Source organism: Bos indicus x Bos taurus, chromosome 12, assembly GCF_003369695.1.
Source record: "Bos indicus x Bos taurus breed Angus x Brahman F1 hybrid chromosome 12, Bos_hybrid_MaternalHap_v2.0, whole genome shotgun sequence".
Taxonomy (NCBI): domain Eukaryota; kingdom Metazoa; phylum Chordata; class Mammalia; order Artiodactyla; family Bovidae; genus Bos; species Bos indicus x Bos taurus.
Genome location: NC_040087.1, coordinates 15,430,855 through 15,456,724, shown reverse-complemented (window position 1 = coordinate 15,456,724; position 25,870 = coordinate 15,430,855). Strand labels below are relative to the sequence as shown.

The following is a 25,870-nucleotide window of genomic DNA, read 5'->3' as shown; positions in this document are numbered from 1 at the left end:
CCATGGAATTCTCCAGGCCAGAATACTGGAGTGGGTAGCCTTTCCCTTCTCCAGGGGATATTCCCAACCCAGGGATCTTATCTGTAAACTGAGATGAGACTATGCCTATCTGTAAACACTGAGGGCAGGAGGCGAAGGGGACGACAGAGGATGAGGTGGTTGGATGGCATCACTGACTCAATGGACGTGAGTTTGAGCAAGCTCCGGGAGATGGTGGACAGAGAAGCCTGGCGTGCTGCAGTTCCTGGAGTCACAAAGAGTTGGACCCGAGTCAGTGAATGAACAGTAACAAACACCACTAATAACTGATAATTAAACCTTACCCGACTGGAATTCCCTGGTAGTTCAGCTGTTAGGTACTTTCACTGCCAGGGCCCAGGTTCAATCCTTGTTCAGGGAACTAAGATTCTGCAAGCCACATAGCACAACCAAAATAAAAAAGTAAAACTCACCTGATTAAAAGTGTAAAAGAGCCCAATATTGTAAGAAAAATTACTTAGAATATACATAGAAAAAATCTGGAAGCAATATGCAAATATTTAACAGCAGTTTACACCTTTCAAGTTTCATTTACCAAACTCACATTTTATGTTAAAATTCAAACACTGTAGAAATGTCTAATAGTGAACATATTTTAACTGGGAATGGTTTTTAAAATCCCAAATGTATTTATTGGATGACTATGTAACAGATGCCCGTTTACCACGTGTCCAGCAGCTGCCTCCTTTCCAGGGGGCTGAGGGGGAGCAGACAGACAAGCTGGGGAAGAACCACCACTAGAAGAAAGTGCTCCCGAGAGGAAGCAATGAAGCTCCTGCTTTCTGAGAAGCAGCCTTCCCACCACCAATACCCGCAGGCTCCTCTGACAAACGGCCTCTTTTTAAAAACTAAGGCTGACTACTCTTTGTTCCTTCTTAACAGCAGAGAAGAATTTAGATAGGGGGTTGTAAAAATACAAGGCTTGTTTTTCTTCTGACTTCAATAATGCTAAAGTTCAACACAACTATATGTGCTGATGGTACTCTGGAAATTGGCGGTTTTGCAAATGAAGAAAAATTATCTTTCAATTAATGAGGCATTAAATGTTTCAAAAATGTCTTTCCACAATAATCATCTTGCCAAAAGAACCCACACAATACCAGTAAAATGGGGGAAATGGGAGTAACACTGATGGAGAGTACCACCATTGGCTTGTGATACGTGTTACCGTTCCGCAAGATGGACCACTGGGAGAAATCCAGTCCAGGTACACAGGCTCGGTCTATATGATTTCTCACAACCGTGTGTGAATCAACAATAAAAATCTTAATTAAAAAAATTCTTTTAAAAGGATCCACACACACACTCATGAGGACAAAGTAGGAAGCAAAAATCTTTATTTCTGAAAAAATTCACATTTATTAAAAACAGCAATTTCTAGCCAAATAATATAAAGCATTTTAAATTAATTATTTGAAAGTATGTACACTCTTTGTATAAGTGAACACTTTAAACTGTACAGATTTAAACAAACAGTCATTTAGCAAACAGGTTGGATCGCTATTACCTACTCAGTAAGGTGTTTGAGTGTTTCAGAAATAAAAGATTCAAAGCACAAGAATGAGTGCCATCAAATATTTTTATCCTGAAGAACATCCTCTGCTCTGTACATCAAATGAAATCAGCCATAGTACTGTACAATAATCATGCCCTCATTTCTTTGGAAAGGCTATTTAAAAATCAAATGTACATATAATATACAAAACTGGATATTTTACAGTTTATTTCATTAAACACATATTTAAAATAGTAAGTAGAAGTGAGTGGAATCTTCCTAATTCATTCATTTCCTATCAAAGAATGAATATGGCCCCTCTTTACCTTCTACCTTCCCAAAATATACAGAGTACTAAGGTCTATCAAGCAACATCCATCACCAAGTTACACTGAGGTGAAAAGCAAGTGACCCTTTAAAATGACAGACATCGGGGTGTGTAAACTGTCCGCATGTGGCGGGAGTCTACTTGAAGTGGATGAAGAATACAGTCTCACAGAGTGCGGTCTGCTGGCTATGTTCCAGAGCCCTTGTTAGCGTTCTATCTCTAAACTAGTGTCTGAGTAACTCAAAATTCACTGTGAACCAAAAAGCAGGTGACATTTACTGTAACATCAGAAGCAAAACCAATTCAATCAGGAAACAGGTATTTGTAGGCAAACTCAAGAGATGTGCGTGATTAATCTGATGATCCCTGATATCAGGCAGTCCATTTCAAGGCATGGGCGGTCTTCACCAGTTTGTAAGTAAACTGTATTCTGCTGTTGCAGGCTGCAGATCCACAAGGCTGGCCCGCGGCACAGCCGCTGTGAATGTTCGGGACATAAAAAGTGCTCGCTTTTCAAAGAACTACGGAAATGGAAGGCAATGTGCAGAAAGCTGGTAACCCTAAGCATCGTGCATGCAACCTGCTATTCATCAGGCTTCCTGGCCGCCTCAGTGTGGCAGCCTAAAGATGCCCTAATTGGTACCTCCCCCTCACAAACACTGCCCACTGTACCATGAAGATTCTCATTAAAGATACGCATGTATCCACCACGAGGAGGCTGCAGCCCCGGCCTGCTCTGAATGCTCTGTACCAAAGCCATTCACAGTACAGGTTCTGGGACCTTACACGAGGCCCTTGCATTTTGAAACTACCTCACATCAAACACGCAGAAAGAGAACACCCTGAATCCCCTGGAAAGCAGGACGTCTCAGAAGCAGCCAATCTACTCCAAACTAAACTTCAAAGCGAGAGGAGAAACATTATAAATAGAGTGTAGAAATAACATTTCTGGAAGTAAAAAAAAAAAAAAAAATAGTACTGTGGAATGCTCAGTGGTTAAAAGGACTGCAGTGTTTCTTGCTCTAACAAACCTTACTCTCAGAAGTTTCCTAATTAGCTGTATTTCCGTAAAGCTCTTTGCGGTATTTACTGTAACCTATTTTCACCGCATCTTTCTTAAGAACCATTTCCCTGTGTGCCCGCCACAAGTTTCTCCCCTTAAAAACTTACACTGCTTGTGACCATTTAAGTGGGGCAGTTATCAGCGCTCATAGACTATATAGCTTATCTTTGGCATTTTGATGTTTTTAAAAGGGAAACACAAATCATTGCCACTTTGCTTCCATTTCGTTCTGTGCTCAGCCCTGAGCGGCGGCCGTGTGGTTCTGGGGACGTCCCTCGTCCAATTCCCCGGTGTCCTGCAGCCTCTGGACCTGGCAGCCCGTTCCTGCCAGCTGGCCATCCATACGCACAGCCCAATGGGCCAAGTTATTTAGAAACGGACAGTAGGAGGTTCAGCTGAAAAGCAGAGAAAGGCTGTGTTAGTTCCACTGTGCAATACCGTACTCAAGAAAAGGTGTTCAGGTTCTCACAACCAGAACAACAGGGCAAGTCTAAAATTTTTAAGAGACCAATAAACCCAGCTGTAAAGTAGAACCTGGACCCGTGATGGTCTGACTCCCGAAGCAGCCCCTGGGGCACTGCGCATCGTGGGGTCCTGTGAGGAGGTACGCCCAAACCTGGACCCTTAACTCGTTCAGAATCCGATGAGGAAGACAGAAAAAAACTAGACACCAATGCTGACAAAAACAGAAGTAGCTCTCAGTTCAGTTCAGTCGCTCAGTAGTGTCCGACTCTTTGCAATCCCATGAATCACAGCACGCCAGGCCTCCCTGTCCATCACCAACTCCTGGAGTTTACTCAGACTCACGTCCATCCAGCCATCTCATCCTCTGTCGTCCCCTTCTCCTCTTGCCCCCAATCCCTCCCAGCATCAGAGTCTTTTCCAATGAGTCAGCTCTTCGCATGAGGTGGCCAAAGTACTGGAGTTTCAGCTTTAGCATCATTCCTTTCAAAGAAATCCCAGGACTGGTCTCCTTTATGATGGACTGGTTGGATCTCCTTGCAGTCCAAGGGACTTGAAAGAGTCTTCTCCAACACCACAGTTCAAAAGCATCAATTCTTCGGCGCTCAGCTTTCTTCACAGTCCAACTCTCACATCCATACATGACCACAGGAAAAACCATAGCCTTGACTAGACGGACCTTTGTTGGCAAATAGCTCTCAGAGGTTCCCAAACTTCTTGGCACCAGGGACTGATTTCGTGGAAGACAATTTTTCCATGGACTGGGGGTGGGGACAGTTTGGGGATGATGCACTTGAATTATATTTATTGTGCACTTTATTTGTATTATTATTACATCACTTCCACCTCAGATCATCAGGCATTAGATCCCAAAGGTTGGGGACCCCTGTAAATAACCAACTTCATCTTTCTCTATGCAGAGTGTGCTGTGCAGAGAGTTGTATGCTAGGAATTCTTTAAGTGATTCTTCATTGCACAAGAACAGGCCCGGCAGATTCGGGAGCCCCCTGCCCCCTCTGTAAAGGAGGGCGTGACACAGAGCCGGCCCCGGGAAACCAGAGAAGTCGCCACTGTCGCCGGCAGGGACGCAGCCTGAGCTCTGCAGGTCTGCCACCCTGGCCCTAGAGAGACCTGCGGCTGACTGAGCCTGGCAGTGCGTCCTTCTACACGCAAGGGTTTTTTGGGGTTTGTTTTTTTGGGTTTTTTTTTGCATTTTATTTACTATTAAGTATGCATATTGCACATTTATGAGATCTACTGGCAACTATAACTGTCCTTTCCTTTTTTTAAAAAAAATTAATTTATTTTAATTGGAGGCTAATTACAATATTGTGGTGGTTTTTGCCATTGACATGAATCACCCATGGGTGCACGTGTCCCCCCATCCTGAGCCCCCTTCCCACCTCCCTCCCCACACCCCCATCCCTCTGGGTGGTCCCAGAGCCCCGGCTTTGAGAGCCCTATTTCATGCATCGAACTTGCACTGGTCATCTATTTTACATATAATAATATGTATGTTTCAATGCCGTTCTCTCAAATCTTCCCACCTTCTCCTTCTCCCAGAGTCCAAAAGTCTGCTCTTTTTACATCTGTGTCTCTTTTGCTGTCTTGCACATAGGGTCATCAGCAGTCACTAATAGCAGCTGTTATTATTATCTAGAAAATGAAACGGTTCTGAAAGAGGATCAAGGAACAGTGAGGAGGATGGGTTCTCTTAGTGTTTTTCAAACTACTGGTTGCAACCCATTGGTTCATTGTTGTGAGAATAATTCAGTGGTTCACCAACAGAAGAGAGAAGAAGAGCAAAGCAACTGAGTTGCACACAGTGTGGGTGACCACGGTAAAACCTGGAATTTACAGACACACGCACACACACTAAAGCACGCACCTCACGGGCAGGAGTCAGGCGGGAACCCAGGAGCTCTGCGTGTTCTCGCCAGACCCTCCTCCCCTCACACCTTTACCCACCACAGGCAGCCGAGGCCCGAGTCACCCCTCGGGGGCTCTTTGCCACCTCACAGCCCAGCCCTCTGGCTGGCAGCCTGGCGCCCTCCCCTCGCCAGGACAGGCCTCCTTCGCAGCCTTCTCGGGTGATGGCTGCTTCTCTTCCGCTTGCCCGCGATCACCGGGCCTGGAGGCAGGACCGGAGTCCCCTCTGCCCCTCAATGTCATTCCCGGACCATTCTCCTTCCCTCTCCCGCCACTCTCCCCAGCTCTGGTTTTCAGACCAGGCCACGCTTCACTCCTCCACCAACCACTCCTCGGCTGTCACCTGGCCGGGCACTTTTTGCAGGTCTCAGAACGCTATCATTTTTTTCTAAAACTACTCCTGCGAGTATTCTTGGTGATTTCAACACCCTGACAGCTAACCTTCCAGGGTGGAGGCCTCTCAGTTCTGCGCTCCTTTCCTCCAACATCCTCCTCTTTCGCCAACCTCATCAGCTCCTCAGGCCGCGGGCACCTGCCAGCTCCATGTAACCCCTCACTGCAGCTGCTCCCCACTGTCACCGCTCACACTGCAACCCCACAACCATCTTCCAGCTCGTCTTCCCTCTTGTCCGCCCACTGCACAATCCTGACTCGACCAGGACCTATAGCCCGGGTTCCTCCCACCTTCTCCCTCTCTTTCCCTCAGCTCCTCCTGCTCCTCGTCTGCCATGTTCCACAGCACCACTACAGCCACTCCCTAATTACTTCAGATGACGTATAAAAAAGTGTCCTGATTGTATACGACCCTAGAACTACAGAGACACCTTATCTTTGAAAGATAAGAAACTCATACAGCCGTTAAGAATGAAGTTCTGATGCAAGCTCCAGCATAGATGAGCCTTGAAAACATGATGCTAAGAGAAAGAAGCCAGTCTTCAAAGGCCATGAATTGCATGATTCCATTTAAAGCACTACCCAGACTAGGCGAATCATAGAGACAAAAGTGGATTAGTAGAAGAGGGGAGCGGAGAAGGCAATGGCACCCCACTCCAGTACTCATGCCTGGAAAATCCCATGGACGGAGGAGCCTGGTAGGCTGCAGTCCATGGGGTCGCTAAGAGTCGGACATGACTGAGCGACTTCACTTTCACTTTTCACTTTCATGCATTGGAGAAGGAAATGGCAACCCACTCCAGTGTTCTTGCCTGGAGAATCCCAGGGACGGGGGAGCCTGGTGGGCTGCCGTCTTTGGGGTCTCACAGAGTTGGACACAACTGAAGCGACTTAGCAGCAGCAGCAGCAGCAGAGGGGAGAATGAAGAATCTGCTAAAGGACAGGGGTTTCTCTGGGGTGGGATGAAGATGCTCTGAAATTAGACAGCGGTGATGGTTCCAGGACTTAGTGGATATACCAAAAACTCTGAATTAAAAAGATGAATTTTATGGTATATGCATTATACCTCAATTTAAAAATGACCCCACTTCTCCTCCAGTTACCACCCCATCTCTTCTCTCTCTGCACAGCAGAACTCCTCAAAGACTGACCACACTCACTGCCTCCAGTCTCTCTCCCTGCAGATTCAACGCAAACCAATCAGACGCTCACCAACCTTACTGCTCTCCTCTCTGGTCCTTACCATACACTAAACTCCTCAATGATTCTTAAAACCATAAACAAAATACCCTCTGTGGCGCCAGTCTACTTCTACTCAATAAAAGTTTGCCGACAGAACTGAATAAATGATGACAGTAAACACAGGCTGAGCTCTCTATTCAGGTTTTTTTAATTTAGGAAGAAGAGAGAAAGAGGACCTCTTTCTAACATCTTTGAAACATGGGCCTCTTATCATACATACTGCAAACAAAACTATGCAGCAACCTAAATACCACTATTTGAGTTTTCCACAAAGAGTTTATTTTAAACAGAGCAACTTTCAATTATCAGAAAGCATTAAAAAGCAACTGAGGGGACTTCCCTGGCGGTCCAGTGGTTAAGACTCCATGCTTCCATGGCAAGGGGCCAGGTTTGATCCCTGGTTGGGGAACTAAGACCCCATGTGCCACAAAGTGTGGCCAAAAAACAAAAAAGAAGCAACTGAAACTTTGAACACCATTGCCAAATGTGTTGTAATTTTAAAAATTACAACAAAATACGGTAACTCAAAAGATCCTATCTACTCAAGTCAGATAACTAAAAGGTTATAAAAGTAACACGGATTACCTACCTGTTCCATTGAAGGACAAGCAATGATTTGAACATCTTCAGGGCTAAACTCTTCCTTTAACAAGACGTGGAACTTCTGGAAGACTTGCTGAATATTATTCTTAGAAAGAAGAAAAGGCAATTGTATTACGAGTCGCTGAAAACAGATTCAGCCTCCTTAAACATCAAGAACCAAGGAAGTTAATACTACTATTTGCCAAAACAAGTGGAGGAGACGTATCTTCCAGGGGATTACCAAAGACATGTAACTGGTCCTTAACATTTCACATACCAGCACAACCTAACTAATAAGACTTATCAGATAGTATTTCCTGGAAAAAACTAAACTCTTGCCAGCTTTGTTCCCTCCAGAGAATAATAAGAGTCTTCGGCAGCAATTTCTTCCACAAAAGATAATGAAGTTCCCAGACACATAAATTGTACTTTAAAAATCAACCAATGCCTTGGGTAAAGATGTGAGCTCAACACAGAGCTGGAAGCAGTGACCTAAATTTGCTCTGGCGTTTAATCCCTTGGGGGTCGCTGCAAGCCATTTATTTCCACTGCTGCTGCTACTGCTGCTAAGTCGCTTCAGTCGTGTCCGACTCTGTGTGACCCCATAGACAGCAGCCCACTAGGCTCCTCTGTCCCTGGGATTCTCCAGGCAAGAATACTGGAGTGGGTTGCCATTTCCTTCTCCACTCACCAGTAAAATGGGGCATAGTTCCTGAGATGCTATTCTCTCAAGTGCTGGGCCACATCTCACACAGAGGTCTGATTACTTATTCACTCATTTACTAATTTCTACTTTTTGGCAGAAATTACCTTTGTGCCATAGGTAACCATAAAAAATTAAGACAAAATGAGGGCTGGGGGGGAAGAGGGGCAGAATCAGAGAGATGCAAGCTTTGTTAAGTCTTTCAAGAATCCCAGTGTTTTTTTTAATCAACTGCACTAGAATAGTAGATCAACATTTCCAAATGTTTACAGGAAGAGGAAAATGCTAGACGAAGCAAGAATACTTGAAAAGACCAGCCAACATTCAAACAGATCATCATGAAACTTACCCTGACTGGTTTAAACAGGATGAACTCCGTATCCTTGTTGGATAGGTACAAGGACATACTTCTCAATGTCAGGGGCAGCTTTGCTTTTATCGTCTTGTAGGCACTTGCCACAAGGTCACTGACCTTTGCTGGAAAGAAATTAGCCTCCTTAGTATCACAAATAAAAACAGAAGTACTACTTCCATTTTAATTCAGAAGATAATAAAAGGAGAGAAAAACAGCAAAAGACGACTATTTCTTCAAAGAATTTTTTTTCACTTTTGTTTATTTATCAGTTTAATCACAAGCCCATAAACATTCATTAAGTATTTAGATATATAAAATTCTAACTGCAAAGGCTAAACAGAAAAGAATTCCCCCAGCACGGCTCAGGACATTCACAGGGACAGTAGTATGGTGCCTTTGGAATTTGGAGACCAGAGGTAAGGTAAAATTGGAAGTCATCTGCAGAGAAAGACTAGAAAGAATTACTTCGTAATGAATGGACTTATTCACTGTGACTCTTACTGACTCACAGTAAGAGATGCTCTCTGTCTTATGAGATTATTCAGAAAATGCCCACACGTATTTAATGGGAAATAAAAATCCATTTGTTATGTTCTTATACTATATTATCAGAAAAGGAATAGAATTCCAGAAAATGGTAACTGAAATAGTTAATAGCCCAGATGTAGTGTCTCAAAAGAAGTACAAATGGAAAAGAATAGCAGTAATCTGTATGAAGTACTTAAAAGAGAAAATTACCTAGAAAGCTAGAAAGGAAAAGACTGATTAATCATTACAAAGATGGTTGACCTCACTCATAATTAAGGAAATGCCTATTAAAACAACTGGAATATTTCAGACTGGTTACAATCACTAAGATTGTGCACATGCACGTTTGGCGGAGGTGGGGAAACAGCCCCCTTTGTGCACCATTATTTTTGGCCACGCCATGTGGCACTGACCGTGGAGACCTAACTGCCGGCTGTCTGCTGCTGCTTTAGTTGCTAAGTCATGTCCAACTCTGTGACCCCACGTAGCCCACCAGGTGCCTCTGTCCGTGGGATTCTCTAGGCAAGAACACTGGAGTGGGTGGATCTTCCCAACCCAGGATCAAATCTGTGTCTCTTGCATTGGTAGGTGGGTTCTTTACCACTGAGCCACCTGGAAAGCCCATTTTAACTACTGGACCACCAGGGAATTCCCCTTCATCCACTGTTGATGGGAGTACAGTATGAATTGGTTCAACTTCTTGGACGGGATACTGGGCAATGTCTAGCAAAACTGAAAATACACATACTCTTTAATATTTAATGTTTGTACTGCTGAAAATTTACCTTATAGACATGCTCACAAAATACCACCAAGATATGTGTGTTTATTAAAGAGTGTAAGGAAAAACTAAAAGTAATTTAAATATCAACAGAATTATTAAAGAAATTGTGCTCTAGTGATATACGTGTCCATTACTTAAAATGGGTAGAGCTGGATACGCTGATATAGAAGGGGCTCTAAGGTACCGAGTAACTGTTTTTTTAAAAAGGGGCAGGGAGGGGATATTTTGTAAGCAGATTGGGTAGGAGGTCGCTGGAAAAAGAGAACCAAGCATGGTTTTCTTGACATAAGGGAAGCCATTTTGTCCTAAGTCATTTTGTGATCTAAGCCCAGCCACAATGCTTGTCCCTGAACAGGTCTCAGTAATGGATGATCTTAGGGGAAGTGAGGGGATGCAGGAACAAAGGAGAAGCAGTCAAAAAACAACGGTTCAGTGACAAAACACTAGCTTTGTCCTCAAGGGATACAGAGAACAATCTGATACATGTCTTTGAGTTCTGCAGGAAGTAAGACCCATACCAGGTAGAGGCTGGAATGATGCTGCTGCCCCTCATGACTTCAATCAATGAAAGCTTAGATTCTGTAGACCACCACCCCAGTTCAATGCTGAAGCCCCTCTGCTCAAGCCCCTTCATGAATACGTGTACCCTTGGCTTAAAACTTCCCCAATTTTGCTGTCTGGGGAGATGCTGCTCTGGGCAAGATCCCTGGTGCTCTTTCTTGCTGCAAGTAATACCTCCTTCCTTCTCCTGATCTTTGCCTTTTTGGTGTCTTTTAGCTCAACACTTACCAAAAGGGAAACCTGGTGAGTGTTGAGCTAAAACTTGTTACCTAAAAAGTGGTTACCCAGGTTTTTCAAGTAACAGTAGTATAATCTTACTTGTGTAACATATTTCAAGTCCATACGTGCTAAAACACACATGTTCGGGAAGCAGCTGTGAACAGCGGTTACCTTCGCGAGAACTAGTTTGGAGGTGGAGAACAGAACTACTTCTAATTTTATACTTCTCCACATTTCCACTTTCATACCACATTAAAGGTTTTTTCAGTTGAGGAGGGTCATAGATGAGCAGGGCAAGAAAGTGCCTGTGCCCACAAGAAGAAAGAAGCAACAATCCAAGGACTGCATGTTTTTCATGAACAGATGAAAACTCCTTTAAGACAGTAAATTCCATAGGCTCTGTCCCTCTCATCACTAACACGCTTGAGGGGTCACTGGTCAGTTTTCGGAGGCCTGGACAACTAGTTATATGTGGAGCTCAGTAAATAAAGTACCCTAGTTCTTAAGAAGGTATATCTCCCAGAGTGAAATAACAAACTGGCATCCTAATTATAGCTCAATCTCATGAGTTTATCATGAATTGACCCCAAGAATGTGATCAAGTCTGCATGTACCACATTAACCCTGGGTTCCAGGGGTCCACGACAAGTTCCTAGACTGTTCTTGGTGCTCCCTCCCCAAAGGCTCAAAAATCTTTGACATTTCAGTGTGGGTTTCTCCTGTTACAGATCAAGAGACAGCAACTCCATAGCTCCCTGTGGCCAACGGGGGTGGAAGATACAACTAGGTAAACTGAAGTATCGCTGCTAACGTTGGCCAGCATCTCCTCACACAGAAAGAAACTCAGTGATTAAATGACAAAAACAGTAAGCCTGATTTCATCTAGTCCTCCTGTTGGCTTCCTTTTCCTTTCATCTACTCCTGCTTTACTAATGACAACGGTAGTGCTACTGAAGAGCACCACACACTCAACACTGAGACTTCTCCTAGGATTCCACTTGAAAAATGACAGCCCCTACTTTGAGCAAAAGAGAATCTTTTCAGAGCAGAAAGAAAATACATTAATTATACATCAAGCCCCTAGGCTTAGCTGTACTAAGTATGCCTATGCCAATTTGTTGGTTTCTACCTATTTTAAGAAAAATTTATTGCACCCAAGAGTTTCATCTACATTAACATTCAAAATAAAATCAGCTCCTATTTCTAAATAAGCTCTGCAAGTAACTGAAACCTTGAGCCAAAAGCCCAGTTAATCCAAAGACAATCAGAATTCCTTCTAGAACTGGTGCTGAGTTACAGATTGACAAGTCTGCTGCTGACCCTGAGGGGTCAGAACAAGTGGTTGCCACCAGGCTGACTATAGTTAGAACTGCCAGTATTGTCTGTAAAAGGTTGGTTTTCTGTCTCTTGACAGAATGTACTACTACACGAAGGATGTTCTCTGTCCTTTCGTAAGATGGCGAAGACTTCAATCTCATATACAACACAAGGTCTAAAATAATAAATCCAGTATACCACTCACTGTCTCTACCGCAGTGAATGAAGGACTAAAGTGTGTCACAAAGTTTATTTGCAAAATAAAACAAATCAATGCAAACCTATAAAAGTTCCCATGACAAATTTTTGGCATAAAATCCTGCCTTTCATTCAAATACAAGTGATAATTCTCTATGCTTCACAAATCTTCCTAAGAGACACAGAGCTACTTTCACTCTTCTCTGTTCTACTTCAACTTCAGACTAACCTGAGGCACTAATAAGAATAACTGAAAATTTCAGAATGGCCTCAATTCTTTTTCCCAAAAGAAATAAGTACCCGACAGACATACATTCTTTCACTATGGAAAGCCAATCGTGTTAAAGACCTAATTCTAGTTTAAGTGTCTATAGACAGTCAATCTTTTACAACTGCTAAGATGGAATGATCCTTCAGCTTTCTCACTATAAGAAAATTGCTTCCTACCAACTTGCACACAGCTTACCCATAATTAAAACACTCACTGCTTCGCCATCATGCTCTTCTCTTTCAAAGGATCTCTATCACAACATGAGCCAAGGAACGGCCAGAAATATATAATCTAACAAAGTGATTTATTCTGGTTGAATGACAACTTAAACTGTCACAAAATGGACTAAAAATAACCCACAAAAACTAGTCTTGATTTTCAATGTCTACTATCTAATGCCAAAGAAGGAAAAAAACCTTCTAGCACAAAAAAATTTACATTTAGGAAAGAGTTAAGACAGGAAAACATCTCAAGCATTTCTGCCAATCAATGACATTGCCTGACAACTCCCAAACAACTTTTACAATGTTTTTTCAAACACTCTAAAACATTAAAAAGAATGTAACTTGTATAACATGTAATAATGTCCAATATTTCTTCATATAATACTTGGAAACAGTAGCATACTCTCCATTAATTTCATACTATCAAGCACTGTATTTTCATCCGAGTTCTAAGACAGTGAAAAGCAGGTAAACAAAAACTAGTGCACTCAAAGCATTCTCATCTAAGCCATATTTTATTTTTAACTGGGTGTGCGCGTGTGTATTTTTATTTTAATATGTGTGTGTGTATTTTTTTTAATTCTTCCTTTGACTTGGAATGCTTGTTCAAATACAAGTAGTGTTGGCTCAATTAAGACCTGTCAACTCCAAACTGGATCTTGCATTAACCTAAACCACAGCAGGAGTAGGAAAACAACTCCAAGCTGTCAGAGCATGACTATATAAATGCAAATTAACCGACATCCTAACAGGGAAATCCCAAATAGTAAAATGCGAGATACCTGGTTGTGCCCAAGGCTGCTGAGACAGCGTATATTTAGGTCCTCCCTGACTGGCCATTGTTTTTAATGCTGAAACCTAGTAGAGGAGACAAAAGGAAAAAAGTTTCATTTCACTGATGACAAATTAAACTAGAACTGCTCTCAAAAGATGTGACACCATTCAAACCTATGAAAATAACAATAACCAAATGTACAGCTCTAAGAGAAAATGAATCATTTCCCATAGTCCTTTACAACCAATAAAATATTTTAGCAAAACTTCTTTCGTGATTTCAAGGCATACCACTGTTTTGCAAAAAGAAAACCACACCAATGTCCTGAGGCATTCTGCCTGAAACATTTCAGGAAGACAAGAATGAAGACTGAGAGAAACATCAACACAAAACAGATCTCTCTTTAAGTGGACTGTTAGGTTAACTTTAAATTATTTTCCTATGTTATCAGAAAAATGTCACAGGAGCCGGACAAAATCCCCTTTATATATCTATAGGCTCCTTTCCTTCATTACAGGCAGAGAGAATGTTATTTAAAAAAAAAAAAGTTTTCAGATAGCATCAAAAAGCACCCTTTTCCAACCAGTGTGAGAGGGATGGAAGTGGATGCCCACCCTCTAGTCACTTCTCTCCTCATTCCTCAGCACCAGTGCAGAGAAGCAAAACCATGCATTTTGGACAAGAATGTTCTTAAGATGGCAGACCACAGTGGGGCTAAGGTGGAGCTGGGGAGTGTGAAAGACAGAAATTCATAAAACATCTTTTTAGAAATGGACTGCTAGGTGCCAAAGGTCCAGGCCATGACCCTGGCCTCAATAGACAGTCTCATTAGAAAGACTTCAACACCAGCTCTTTCGATTTCTCATAAAGAAGGCCACATAAATATGCAGGCAGAGAATGAGCACAGACAGGATATAACGTTAACCCAGGCCTCTCGAGCCCTCTTGGTACCAAGGCGTACCAAGTTCACATTCCTGAATCTACTTCTAGGTCCTTGCTCATGCTGTCACGTGTATAAAATCGCCCCTTTCCACTGTCACTCAATTCCTCTATATGGCTTTATGTTTACTGTGAAACGCTGCTTTTAAAAGTGAGTCACTGTCTAGGGATCAGACAATGCTAAAAGAAAAACATGCTCATGTTTAGTGTATATTATCCCCAGTATTTCCCAACGTAAACAGAAACATACTAATGCGTCTACACTTAGAAAAGCAGGAACACAGTGCTCTGAACTGTTTTTTCCCACTTAAATCTAAGTCCTGACTGAACATTCTTCTGTATCCAACTGTTACACTTCAATAGTAACGCCTGCCTGTTGGTCCACTGCCTGTTCCAGAATTTAACCAATTTCATAACGACATACACTACACAGAACTATTTTTATATTAAAAGCAAATACAGACTGGTATATTCACCTCTATTTACTATCTAGATAATTAATTAGGTTGGCCATAAAGTTCGTCTCGGTTTTCCCATTAACATCTTACGGAAAAACCTGAATGAACTTTTTGGCCAACCCAATACTTGTCTTTAAGTTAGACCTCAAGGAGCATTTTCCTCAGTTTCCCCAATAGCCGCATCTTTTTTAAAACCCCACAGGATGAAGACAGGCCCACTGTCTCATAATGACACTGCTGTACACATCTTCATGTTTACATCATATCCATCTTGATTTCCCATTAGGTTATAACACCTTAAGAACAGAAATGAAACTTATAGGTCAAATTCTATTACAACATTATGTCAGAAAAAAATTTAATTTATACTGTTACTGAGGAAATTAATAATACTTAAGAGGGAACATTACGAGTAAACTTGCAATACTTTAGCAAATTGCTTGAGAGGAAATGAAATCTGCTAACATAAGTCTGAGTTTTTAGCATAAACTGGTCCTACCATGGGAAACACTTTTTAGCTTAGCTATAAACTTTGGAATTATACTTCCTATAAAATACTTTCATTCAGATTTTTTTGCAAAAGCAAAATCTTCACTTCATATTTGTCACATAAACTAACATTTCTGCAAGTACTTAGAAAGTACTTTGCTCTCTTTGATCTTCTGGTCCTGATACATATAGTGATGTATAGAGAGTACAATGGAAGTTGCTCAGTCGTGTCTGACTCTGCAGCCCCATGGACTGTAGCCTGGCCAGGCTCCTCTGTCCATGCGATTCTCCAGGCAAGAATACTGGAGGGGGTAGCCTTTCCCTTCCCAAACTGACACAGGGATCAAACCCGGGTCTCCAGCATTGTAGGCAGATTTTTTATCATCTGAGCTACCAGAGTCCTTGTACCAACTGTAAGTAAGAAGGAGGGATACGACAGCACTCTTCTGTAGGGATCAGAAACAAGGCTTGGAGAAGCTGAGCACATGCACCCATCTCGGTCACGAGGTGCAGAATGCGGTTGGCAGCTCAGCATCCTCGCCTCGAAATGCTGTGCTCTCTCGACTGCTCTCATGACTACCCCAAGCCCTACTTAGGAGTCAGCTTCAAACAATATTCAATATGATGAAATTTGAGAACAATGAAAAAGTATGGACAGTGTTTTAGTTTTGGAAAATATCTGACCCAAAAGTTTCTGTATGAACCTCTATCCCTCAACACTTGGAAAACAGTTTTACACTCCCTGCATGCATGCTCAGTTGCTCACTCATGTCTGACTCTTTGCGACCCAATGGACTGTAGCCCACTAGGATCCTCTATCCATGGGATTTCCCAGGCAAGAATACTGGAGTGGGTTGCCATTTCCTTCTCCAGGGGATCTTTCCGACCCAGGGATCAAACCCAGGTCTTCTGAATTGCAGGCAGTCTCCTACATTGCAGGCAGATTCTCTACTGACTGACCTCCAGGGAAGCCCACTGCACTCCCCAGGACCATTCAAATGATGCTGAGAGAAAAGGCTATGTTTCAAGGAGCAGAAAACAAGGCAAAGTTCTTCTAGAACTTTATCATTCTCAAGAAATTTCATTATTTTATAAAATAAAATTTTATTAATTGTGACCCCCCAAAAATCAGGAAGGATGTTTACAACAGATAGATTAAAAACACCATAGAAATGTTCATCTCATGTGTAATGGGTCACACTGCTAACGTTGTTTCTCAGTCTGAAATGAAGATGATTTACCTACTCTAGGTAGAGGGGATGTAAGGAGAGTTAATGAAAACAAAGCATCTCAACAAAGAGAGCTCAAGCAAAGAGCTACGTATACAATAAAGCCAATTTACAACAGGTGAAGGGGATCGGAATCACACCTGGAGTCTTCAGGTCCAAAAAAATAAAATCTTCTGACAACCTAAAAATGTTTTCTACAGACTCTCACAGTTTGTTTTATGGCAAATCCATATATATTTTTAAAATCAATCCAAACTCAGAAACAAGCTGAGGACATTTTGCTAATGAGGCTTACATCCAAATAGTAAATACTGAGACCTACAAGCATACATCCAAATGAAAGGTAAAATACTGTTTCCTTTCTACATCGACGAGTTACTGTTTTTCTTGCAGTCATTTATCAAGGCACAAGAACCGCCTGCTTTACAATGGCAATTATAATAAAAGGGGTGTAAGATTCTGCACCTGCAGAATTACCTTCAAAGAAAATCCTTATAAGTTTTAAAAGCATTTACTCTGTCTCTGCTATTCAGAGTACTAGTAATGCTGACTTGCTGAGACGTGAAAAATGTTTGGTCCACAAATTCTAGGAAACAATGTCTTAAATGATCACAAGCGTCTGCATGAACTCCAGTGTGTACAGTGCATGTGAGTCGCCTGCGTGTGTGTATCTTCGCCTTTGACCCACTCTATGCCAAGAGGACAAGGGAAGAAACCTAGATTTGGAATTTGTTGTTTTTTAGTTGTTCAGTCACATGTGAACACGTCTGACTCTCTGCGACCCCATAGACGCTTTGCAACCCCATAGACTGCAGCTCGCCAGGCTTCCCAGTCCTTCACCACCTCCCGGAGTTTGCTCAATCTTATGTCCACTGAGTCAATGATACCATCCAACCATCTCATCCTCTGTCACCCCTTCTCCTCCTGTCCTCAATCTTACCAGCATCAGAGTCTTCTCCAATTTGGAATAAGATAACGTAGAAGGGATGCTGGGTCCTCTGAGTTGAAGTATCTACTAAAGAGCCTCACTAAACAGTGAGGAGCACTGAGGGACCAGGGTTGTAAAAGGAAAATCGAGACAACTGCGAATGAACCGAGGAAGGGCAACACAGACTGAGCTGGTGGCGGGAGTGAGGGAGACCTCTGCCTCCCCCGCCCCATAGTGAGAGGAGTATGAACAGAGCTGCATGACCAGCTGCACGGGGTCCCTGCTGCAGTGTGTGGCATGTCCAGGCAGAGCTATGCTATGATTCAGACTTGGATACATATTTTCTACCTAAATGTCTCAATTTTAAAGAATGTTCAGTGTCCAGAATCTTCCAAAATGCACAGTTAAACCAGATTCCCAGGTGGCACTAGTGGTAAAGAACCAGCCTGTCAACGTAGGAGATGTAACAGCTGTGGGTTCGATCCCTGGGTCAGGAAGACCCCCTGGAGGAGGGCATGGCAACCCACCCCAGTATTCTTGCCTGGAGAATCCCATGGACAGAGGAGCCTGGCGGGCTACAGTCCATAGGGTCGCAGAGAGTCGGACACAATTGAAGCGACTTAGCACATATTAAACATACCAAACTTATACTCAGGTCAACTTGGACAACTGCCATCAGTAAATTTTCACTCTTTTGACTTCTAGGAAAACTCTGTTTTTCTAGGAAAAAACCCTTTAAGCCAAGATTTCATTATAACCAACTTGCTTACATCAGAAGATTCGTTCTGCTGCTCTGTTACTGTAAAATATTCATCTCTAGCATTTCCCACCAGTATTAATGTGGGTGCTCTCCCAAAACACATACTACAATCTACAAACTAGTTGTCCATGAGGGCAGTTTTAGTAAAAACTATGATGACTTATTTGTAACTTACAAAATATCAATACTAGCACCATTTTTTAAAAATCAAAAGCTGGTAGAAAACATTTACACCACACTCCTTTTAAATTTATGTAGTGAGAAAAAAAAAGCACACATTCCAAATTCTTGAACAGGCTAAAATCCACCAAACAAGTAATATACCCCAATCATAAAAAAATAGTTTACCATTTCTATATTTGCTTTTTTTGGTATCATTTCTTATTTTTAAAAACTAGTGTCTTCTGTCTTTATCACGGGACCCAGCAACACGTTACCAACGAACAATCTCCTGAGCTGCCTCCTGTCATTTCGTAGACATACCTTGTCTCCCCATTTAAGACTTAGGTAAGCAAATTTGAGAGGAAAGGCTGTCATTTTTTTTTTTTTAAATGTCCGCAAATTCAAGTCTGGACAGATAGTAGAGATTAATAAATTAATTTCAAGACTTTTTAAACATCTTTACAAGCTAAGTCCTTAGCAACAAAACTTAGATTTTTAAAAAACAATTATTGAAAAAAGAAAGTCAAAACCGCCATGATCTGGTTTTTTTCTTTGCTGGCATTTGCCAGTTTATGGATTTTAGCTGGGAGACAGATAGACAGATTATTGTAAATCTATATATCTGGTGATTAACAATGCAATGATTTAGAATCTTCAATTCTTAATTACCCATACAAAATGAAAGGTAGGAACAGCATGTAAAACAAGAGGAAAATAACTCATTTAGGTAATGAGAAACCCTCATACATAGGTCTGGGACTACTGCCATGAAGGTCCTAATCTAAGCGAGAGTCCCAGAGCACATGCAGACATCTACACTGTGGAGAACAGAGCTAACCAGAGCCTGCTCTAACTAGATTTCCAATACTCACACCTTCTTTTAACACTGAAGAATTCTGCATGCCTACCTAAAAGTCCAAACCAAAAAGCTTCCATAAGAGGAAACACGGTGATTTCTTAGGATTGTTAAGACCTCAGTTTACTATTTCCTTCTGCCAAGGATTTCACAAGAAGGCAATTCAAACTGCAATCTAGGAAAGAATTCAAAGTTACTTTCCCAAGCATGCAGCAAGGTCTGTACCTTTGTCAGGAACTCCTCCAGCGGCTCTATGAACAGCCTGGTCTGCTGCTGAATAAACTGCTCACAGGCTGACTTCAGGTGGCGGTCTACGTCTTTTTTAGAGTCGAGGTAATGTTCTCTTATCTCAGGAGTACCCTTAAAAAGAAGATGACAATTTCCTCCTGTTTTTATGTGCCTAGAAATTACCAGACATGCAAAGAATGTCATTTCTCTCCCACCACCAAGGAAACAGACTCCTTCTCACCTCCAACAAGAACTCTATCAAGGCATTGTTGCTATTCAGCCTAAAAAATCTTGGAACAGTCATAGGATTCAGGATTTTAAATGCTGCATCTGTGGAACAAAATTACTCATCCAGTGAACATGTACAGTTTCAACAGAGAAGTCACGTAACTATTTTAGCGTGTAAACATACACTTGTTCTCTATTACCACAGAGCAAAAGCACTTTCATTTCCAAGTCACCTCCATGAGCGGGTGAGGTCAGTGCCCGTGATGGCTACAGTACTCACGCATAATTATTTTCTAGAACTCAGAATTGCAAAATGGCTATTAACCACAATTGTTTATTTTTAGGAACAAAGAAAAAAGGATAAATGGTAATTAACACCTTACAATTTCACAGCTTTACTTTAATGATGCTAAATAAGATTTTCTTTAAAAAAAAAAAAAAAATTCATATACTTACCCAGCTTCTTTTGTTTAAGATCTGGCTGGCATAGAAATTTATTCATTCAAAGCAGAGAGAATAAATTAATATGTCAGCCAGAAAAAAAGAAAAAAAAAAAAAAAAAACACACCAAAAGGACATATTTACCCCTTAACCTCCAGACTAACTAGAATCTGTGCAAAGTACTAACAGGTCTCATCGATGTTCAAATGCAATAAGATATAACATTAGTAGTGAGAGGTTAACAGGCTTAAAAGTACAGACAGCAAGTATTAAGTGATAGTCAGAAAAGCCCATTACTTTGCTTTGCCTTGCCAGGCTGGAGAAAGCACAGCACGAAGTGCTTCTAGCCTGGATTTAAAAGTACATACACACACCACACTGTACTTCCTGCCTCGACTGTGAACTGATTTAACTGAAAACAAATCCCCTATCAGATTCAGTGTTCTGAATTCAGTATTCTTTAGTAAATGACTCTTCATTTCTTCTGTCCTTTCTACAGGAAACCTGAAAAACTGTAGGTGATCATACAGCAGGATTACAGAACCTTCATTATGTTGTAGGGAAAACATATTTTAAACCAAAATTTGCCAAAATTAATACTTCATTTTCTCACACCTCAGTGGATCTATAGTAGAACGAAGCAGCAACAGGTTATGAATTAGAAAAAATATGAAAGAAAATAGATCAGTCCTGCTTCACCTCATCCTTTGAATAAAATACGGACAATCAGTGCCTGGCATTCCTCAAGGTTAGGGTGCTATTCTCACATGTCACACTGAAAGGAAAGGAGGAAATCAACTTAAAAATGATGCATTCTATAAAGGCCAAAGTCAGGAAATCTGGCTGCTGTTATAAAAAAAAAAAAAACCTTACAAAGCAGATGAATAACATACAGGCTTACTATCCAGATTCCACCAGAACCAAAAGGTATTCTCTGTGGTGAAAAGGAAAGTGCATTAGGAAAAGAAAAAGAATAAGCTGTTTTAATATGACTCACTTTGATTCCAAGTGATGTTACAGCAAGTCGACTATTTTATAAGCAGTCATTAGGAAAGTAACTTGTTCCTCTTGGAAATCCTATATTTGGAGACTCTCTAAACCATGGAATACAAAAAGTAATCTGAATGGCTATGAATTTTCTCAATTCTCCCAATGCACAAGGGAGAAATCCATTCATTTCATAAATGGATGGCTTAAGGCATTAGAGCTTAATTCTCTTGGAAATGGTTAAGAAAAGATAAAGTTTAGATAAATTTGTAAGTAAGGGAGATGGAAATTGATGGTATATCCTTTAACTGTTCAAGATCAGCATCTTAAAAAATAACTACTGTAATCTTTTAGAAATCATCACTTGCTAATTCAGTCAGAAACAAATCATTAGTATGGATGAAGCACCTATCTCAAGATGATTCAATGTCTATTACCAATTCAAGATTCTATTGATGCGATTACTTAACCAGCTGATTTAATAATACAACTTAGTTTATTTAAGCACCTTAAACTTACAAAAACACTTTAATATATATTTTCATTCATTTTCACTCTTAATGATCTTGATAATCTGGTGAAAGCATCATGATGGGTTAATTCTGCTCATTTTACGCAAGGTACGGAAGCTAAAACACACGTTTAAAATCACAAGAACTAGGAAATGATGGACCAGGAACAGAACCTGACTCACTCTTCTGATTTTACCCAGCTGGCTTCCTGAGTTTCTATGAATTGACAAACCCAACTCAATGTCTAAAATCATTCCAGTTAGCTGACACTCTTAAGTAGTTATTACAATGATCTTTCATTTTTTAACTGGTTATGGTAATATGTGGCAGAGTCTAAGAGAAGTTATACTCCACTGCAAGTTGAAATGCTCAAATATAGTTCTCTCCATAAAGAAAACACAGCAAATTAGATATAATTAGGATGTTGTCAGCTTAGCTTAGTATGAACAAGCAACATGCTCAGCAAGCACAGCATGCAAAATAAAAAATTGCAGATGAACATAAAATAAACCTATAAACCTGTGCTGCCACACTTGGATGGGTCAAACACACCCAACTGTGCCAGCCAGGGCAATGAAGTACCTCTAGTTTTCTTGAGGTCCAGGGAAATTTCCTTAATGGTGAATTCAGTGTGAAATGGAGCGATTTGTTCACGAAGAATCAAAAGGTGCTTTATTAAGAAAAGCTGTCCATCAATCTGAGTCTAAATTGTAAGACAGAAAAATGGATATTATCACAGATTAAGTAAAAACAGAAATACATATAACACGTTTGCTACTAATTCAACATTAATCGATCTAGGTCACTTGCCTTTAGCATAACTACATGGTACCAATACTCCTCTGTTGTGCGATGAACTCAACCATATTTTCAGGTTGAAACTATCTGGAAAAATCTTACTTCAAACTTTTACTATCATCTACTCTACTTAGCAAACCCAAGAAAGTAAACCAGACAAAAGGTCGTAACAACACAGTTAGAAACAAAAGTCAAGTCTCTTCTAACCTGGTGCAGAAAGAAAAAAGATGATATGGCCCAAGATCAGCACAGCACAGGAAGCAGAGTTCCATCTCTCACAGCTTCCTAGTTTCTCTCAGTAACATAGCTTTCACTGTTTGGTCAAAGTAGTTTCAATATTCAGAATATCAGAAATATTGGTATTTATATAAAAGTACAAAGGAGCCTCCAAATGTAAAAAGATTTGGGGTGGTCATTTTGGATTACCCTGCCAGCAATGGAGAACGGACTACCTACACCCCACACAGGAAGTGCAGACACTCCCGCATTTCCTTTTACCCTCTCAGGACACATCTTCAAGAGTTTTGTGATTCAAGCTCAGTTCTCAAAGCTCTGACCCAGTTCCCAAAATAGTGAATCACCATAGTTCTCATTTCAGAAGAGTCTGTATATTAAGAAGAGCAAGGATATGTTTGCTCCTTCTTGCTGCTACCCAAGACAGACTTACTTTGAAAATATTTTTAATAAACTTATTCTGCATTAGGAAAAGAATAATGTCTTTCAGTAACTAATACAGGCATACCTTGGAGACACACCGGGTTTGGTTCCAGACCACTGCAATAAAGTGATTATTGCAACAAAGCGAGTCACACAAATTTTTTGGTTACATTTACACCAAACTATTATGTGGCCAACAGGATTATGTTTAAAGAAACAAAGTACATACCTTAATTTTAAAATACTTATTGCTAAAAATATTAACCATCTTTAGCAATCAAGTATTTTTAAATAACCATCATTTGAGCCTACAGCAAGTCAATAGTAATAACAAAGATCCCTGATCACCCATCACCACAACAAATATAATAATGAAAAAGTTTGAAACACTGAACTGCCAAAATGTGATACAAACACACTAAGTGAGCAAATGCTGTTGGGAACATGGTGCCAACAGATGTGTTTGACGCAGGGTTGCCACAAATCTTCAGTTTGTAAAAAAACACAGAAACAAAACCCCACAGTTATCTGTGAAGCAAAATAAAGCAAAGCACAGTAAAACAAGGTGCACTGTATAAGCTTTAAGGAGGTTATTAAAGTGACTGCTCTCTGTTCTCTCTCTCCTTCCCACCCTCCTGAACAGACACAAATCAGTGTGTATGATTTACCTGATGGAAACTCACTCTGCACTCTGGGTAAGTAGGAAATGCTACCCACTTTGAATAATTGCTCTGTTTTCAAAAGAACTAACAGCTCCGAAGGAGAAAACAGTACCATATAGATTGGATTTACTTTGCTGAAGCTACTGTGATTCAGCAAATAGTATCGTGTTAGTGTACTGATACACTAGGTGCTCAATTTAAGTATGGAAGAAAATTTCTTTCCTTAAGAAAGTCTCAACACATTAAGCCATTTTCATTGATCACTTTTCCAAAAGTTGAAAGATGAAAAGCACACTAACTTAGTTGTGAAAATAAATCGGCTAATTCTTACTAAATTGAAGGTCTCCTCATATATATTTAAGCACTTACGATATGCAGGAATGGCCTTATGCCATTAGACAATGGCCTTATGTGAGGATGGCCTTACAGGTTGTGTGGGGAGAAGGCCGAATAATGAAAAAAAAGGGTTTTCATTCTTCCCTTTAAAATGAGGACAGAGATATAAGAGGATATAAGCACATGAATTTTTTAAATTACATCATTGTTTTCCCTCTGATAATCTAAGAAATACATGCTCACTGCATAAACTGTGGAAAATACAGACAAGTGTGAGAAGAAACAAGAGTCATCTGCAGTCACTCCAACCTTCCATCACTACTTTCTTCAGTGAATGTATTAATCACATAGTTATCATCTGCGTCGTATCCTGCGCCTTGTTTTTACCTTAACATATTTACGTTAAATTTTATCACTCCCTTTTCTGGAATATAACATCTGTGTATTCCACTGTATGGAATATACCACAATTTACTTAAACACGTGTCTAGTGTTAGACGTGTTTCCTAATTCCCTCTATAACAAAAGAACATGAAAGCTCAGGCTGGGAAATATGTTTTAAATTTCAACCTGCCTGTCTATAACTTAACTTTCCATTCTCTTCTAGTTCCCTTGTCAGAATTTCCCTTCAATTCTCAATCCCATGAATGGGAACATACAGTGGTCACAAAGGCAGAGCTTTTTCCAGCTTGTCTAGGATCCCACATTCTTCCATGAGGAGGTTTCTGTTTTTAGTTTATCTAAAACCTTGAAGTTAGAAACCAAGTTTATAAATCTGGAAGTCTAGAAAGGTTCACAAAGTCTGAAAACTCCCACGAGCTATGAAATTTCTGCTGGAAACAGTCCCACAGCTTACTCCCTGTTGGTAAGCAATAGGTATTTTAGGTGGAGAGTTAAACAGAGCAGCATCCCGAACCATACTTTCTGGAAAAAAAAAAATCTCAGGGGTTGTGGGAGAAGCACATGCCAACAGCCGTCAGCACCAGATCCCTTCTTCTTGAATAAAAAGTGTAAGTTACAAAGTCATGTCAACTCCTTCTAGTCACATAATCCATGGGCCACAACTCTTATCTTCCAAACTGACTGACTGATTCCTCCAAGTGAGGCCATTCAACTATTTGGAATGTCATTGTAGGGACGATGACAGATTGCTACGATTTCTTGAAAACAGTTTCGGTATTACAGGGAAAGAGCAGTTCAGTACCTTCCTGCTACTAAGGCTAGAACAAGAAACCTTTATCCCACAGAATTTATGACCTAAGTATCACCTTTGGTACTTCAGCAAAGCTGGCACTCTCTTACATAGCGTAGTCTTTAGCACTAAAATGAAGTACTACCTCCTCTCAAAGGGCCTCAAAATTAAATCACATTAAAAAAGTAAATGCTACTGCCAAAATGGCTTTAAATTTCTGTGCCTGTATATAAATGCTGCATTCCACAATAGTATTATAGATGATCAGATTTCATCTAACACTTCATCAAACCTTGTTTTTGCTGATGGACTCTGATGCTCCAAGCAGTGACTGAATGCAGGCCGACAAGGCTTCCTGTGATAGTCCTTGGAACACTGCCCTCTGGTGAAACAAAAGAGAAACATCCCCTGTAGCACTTCAAACAAAGCAAAAGAAATTTGTAGGCTGTGAGTACAGCTTGCTTGCCCTCATCTGATGAATTAATTTATTACTACCAATTGCAAAGAGTCAGACACGACTGAGCAACTGAACTGAACAGA

At 40.8% G+C, this 25,870-nt stretch overlaps 1 protein-coding gene across 1 annotated transcript in view; it reads right to left on the bottom strand.

The window, feature by feature from the left end:
• Positions 1-1,359: 1,359 nt before the first annotated feature.
• Positions 1,360-25,870, bottom strand: part of COG3 (component of oligomeric golgi complex 3) — a 60,911-nt gene continuing 36,400 nt past the window's right edge. Inside the window, exons 16-23 of the mRNA XM_027557198.1 lie at positions 25,623-25,712; positions 22,268-22,388; positions 19,759-19,847; positions 19,515-19,649; positions 13,476-13,551; positions 8,586-8,713; positions 7,541-7,639; positions 1,360-3,320 (exon numbers count right to left, since the gene is read on the bottom strand). Of these exons, the coding sequence (XP_027412999.1) occupies positions 3,291-3,320; positions 7,541-7,639; positions 8,586-8,713; positions 13,476-13,551; positions 19,515-19,649; positions 19,759-19,847; positions 22,268-22,388; positions 25,623-25,712 (768 nt within the window). The 3' untranslated portion in view covers positions 1,360-3,290. The remainder of the gene's footprint in view (positions 3,321-7,540; positions 7,640-8,585; positions 8,714-13,475; positions 13,552-19,514; positions 19,650-19,758; positions 19,848-22,267; positions 22,389-25,622; positions 25,713-25,870) is intronic.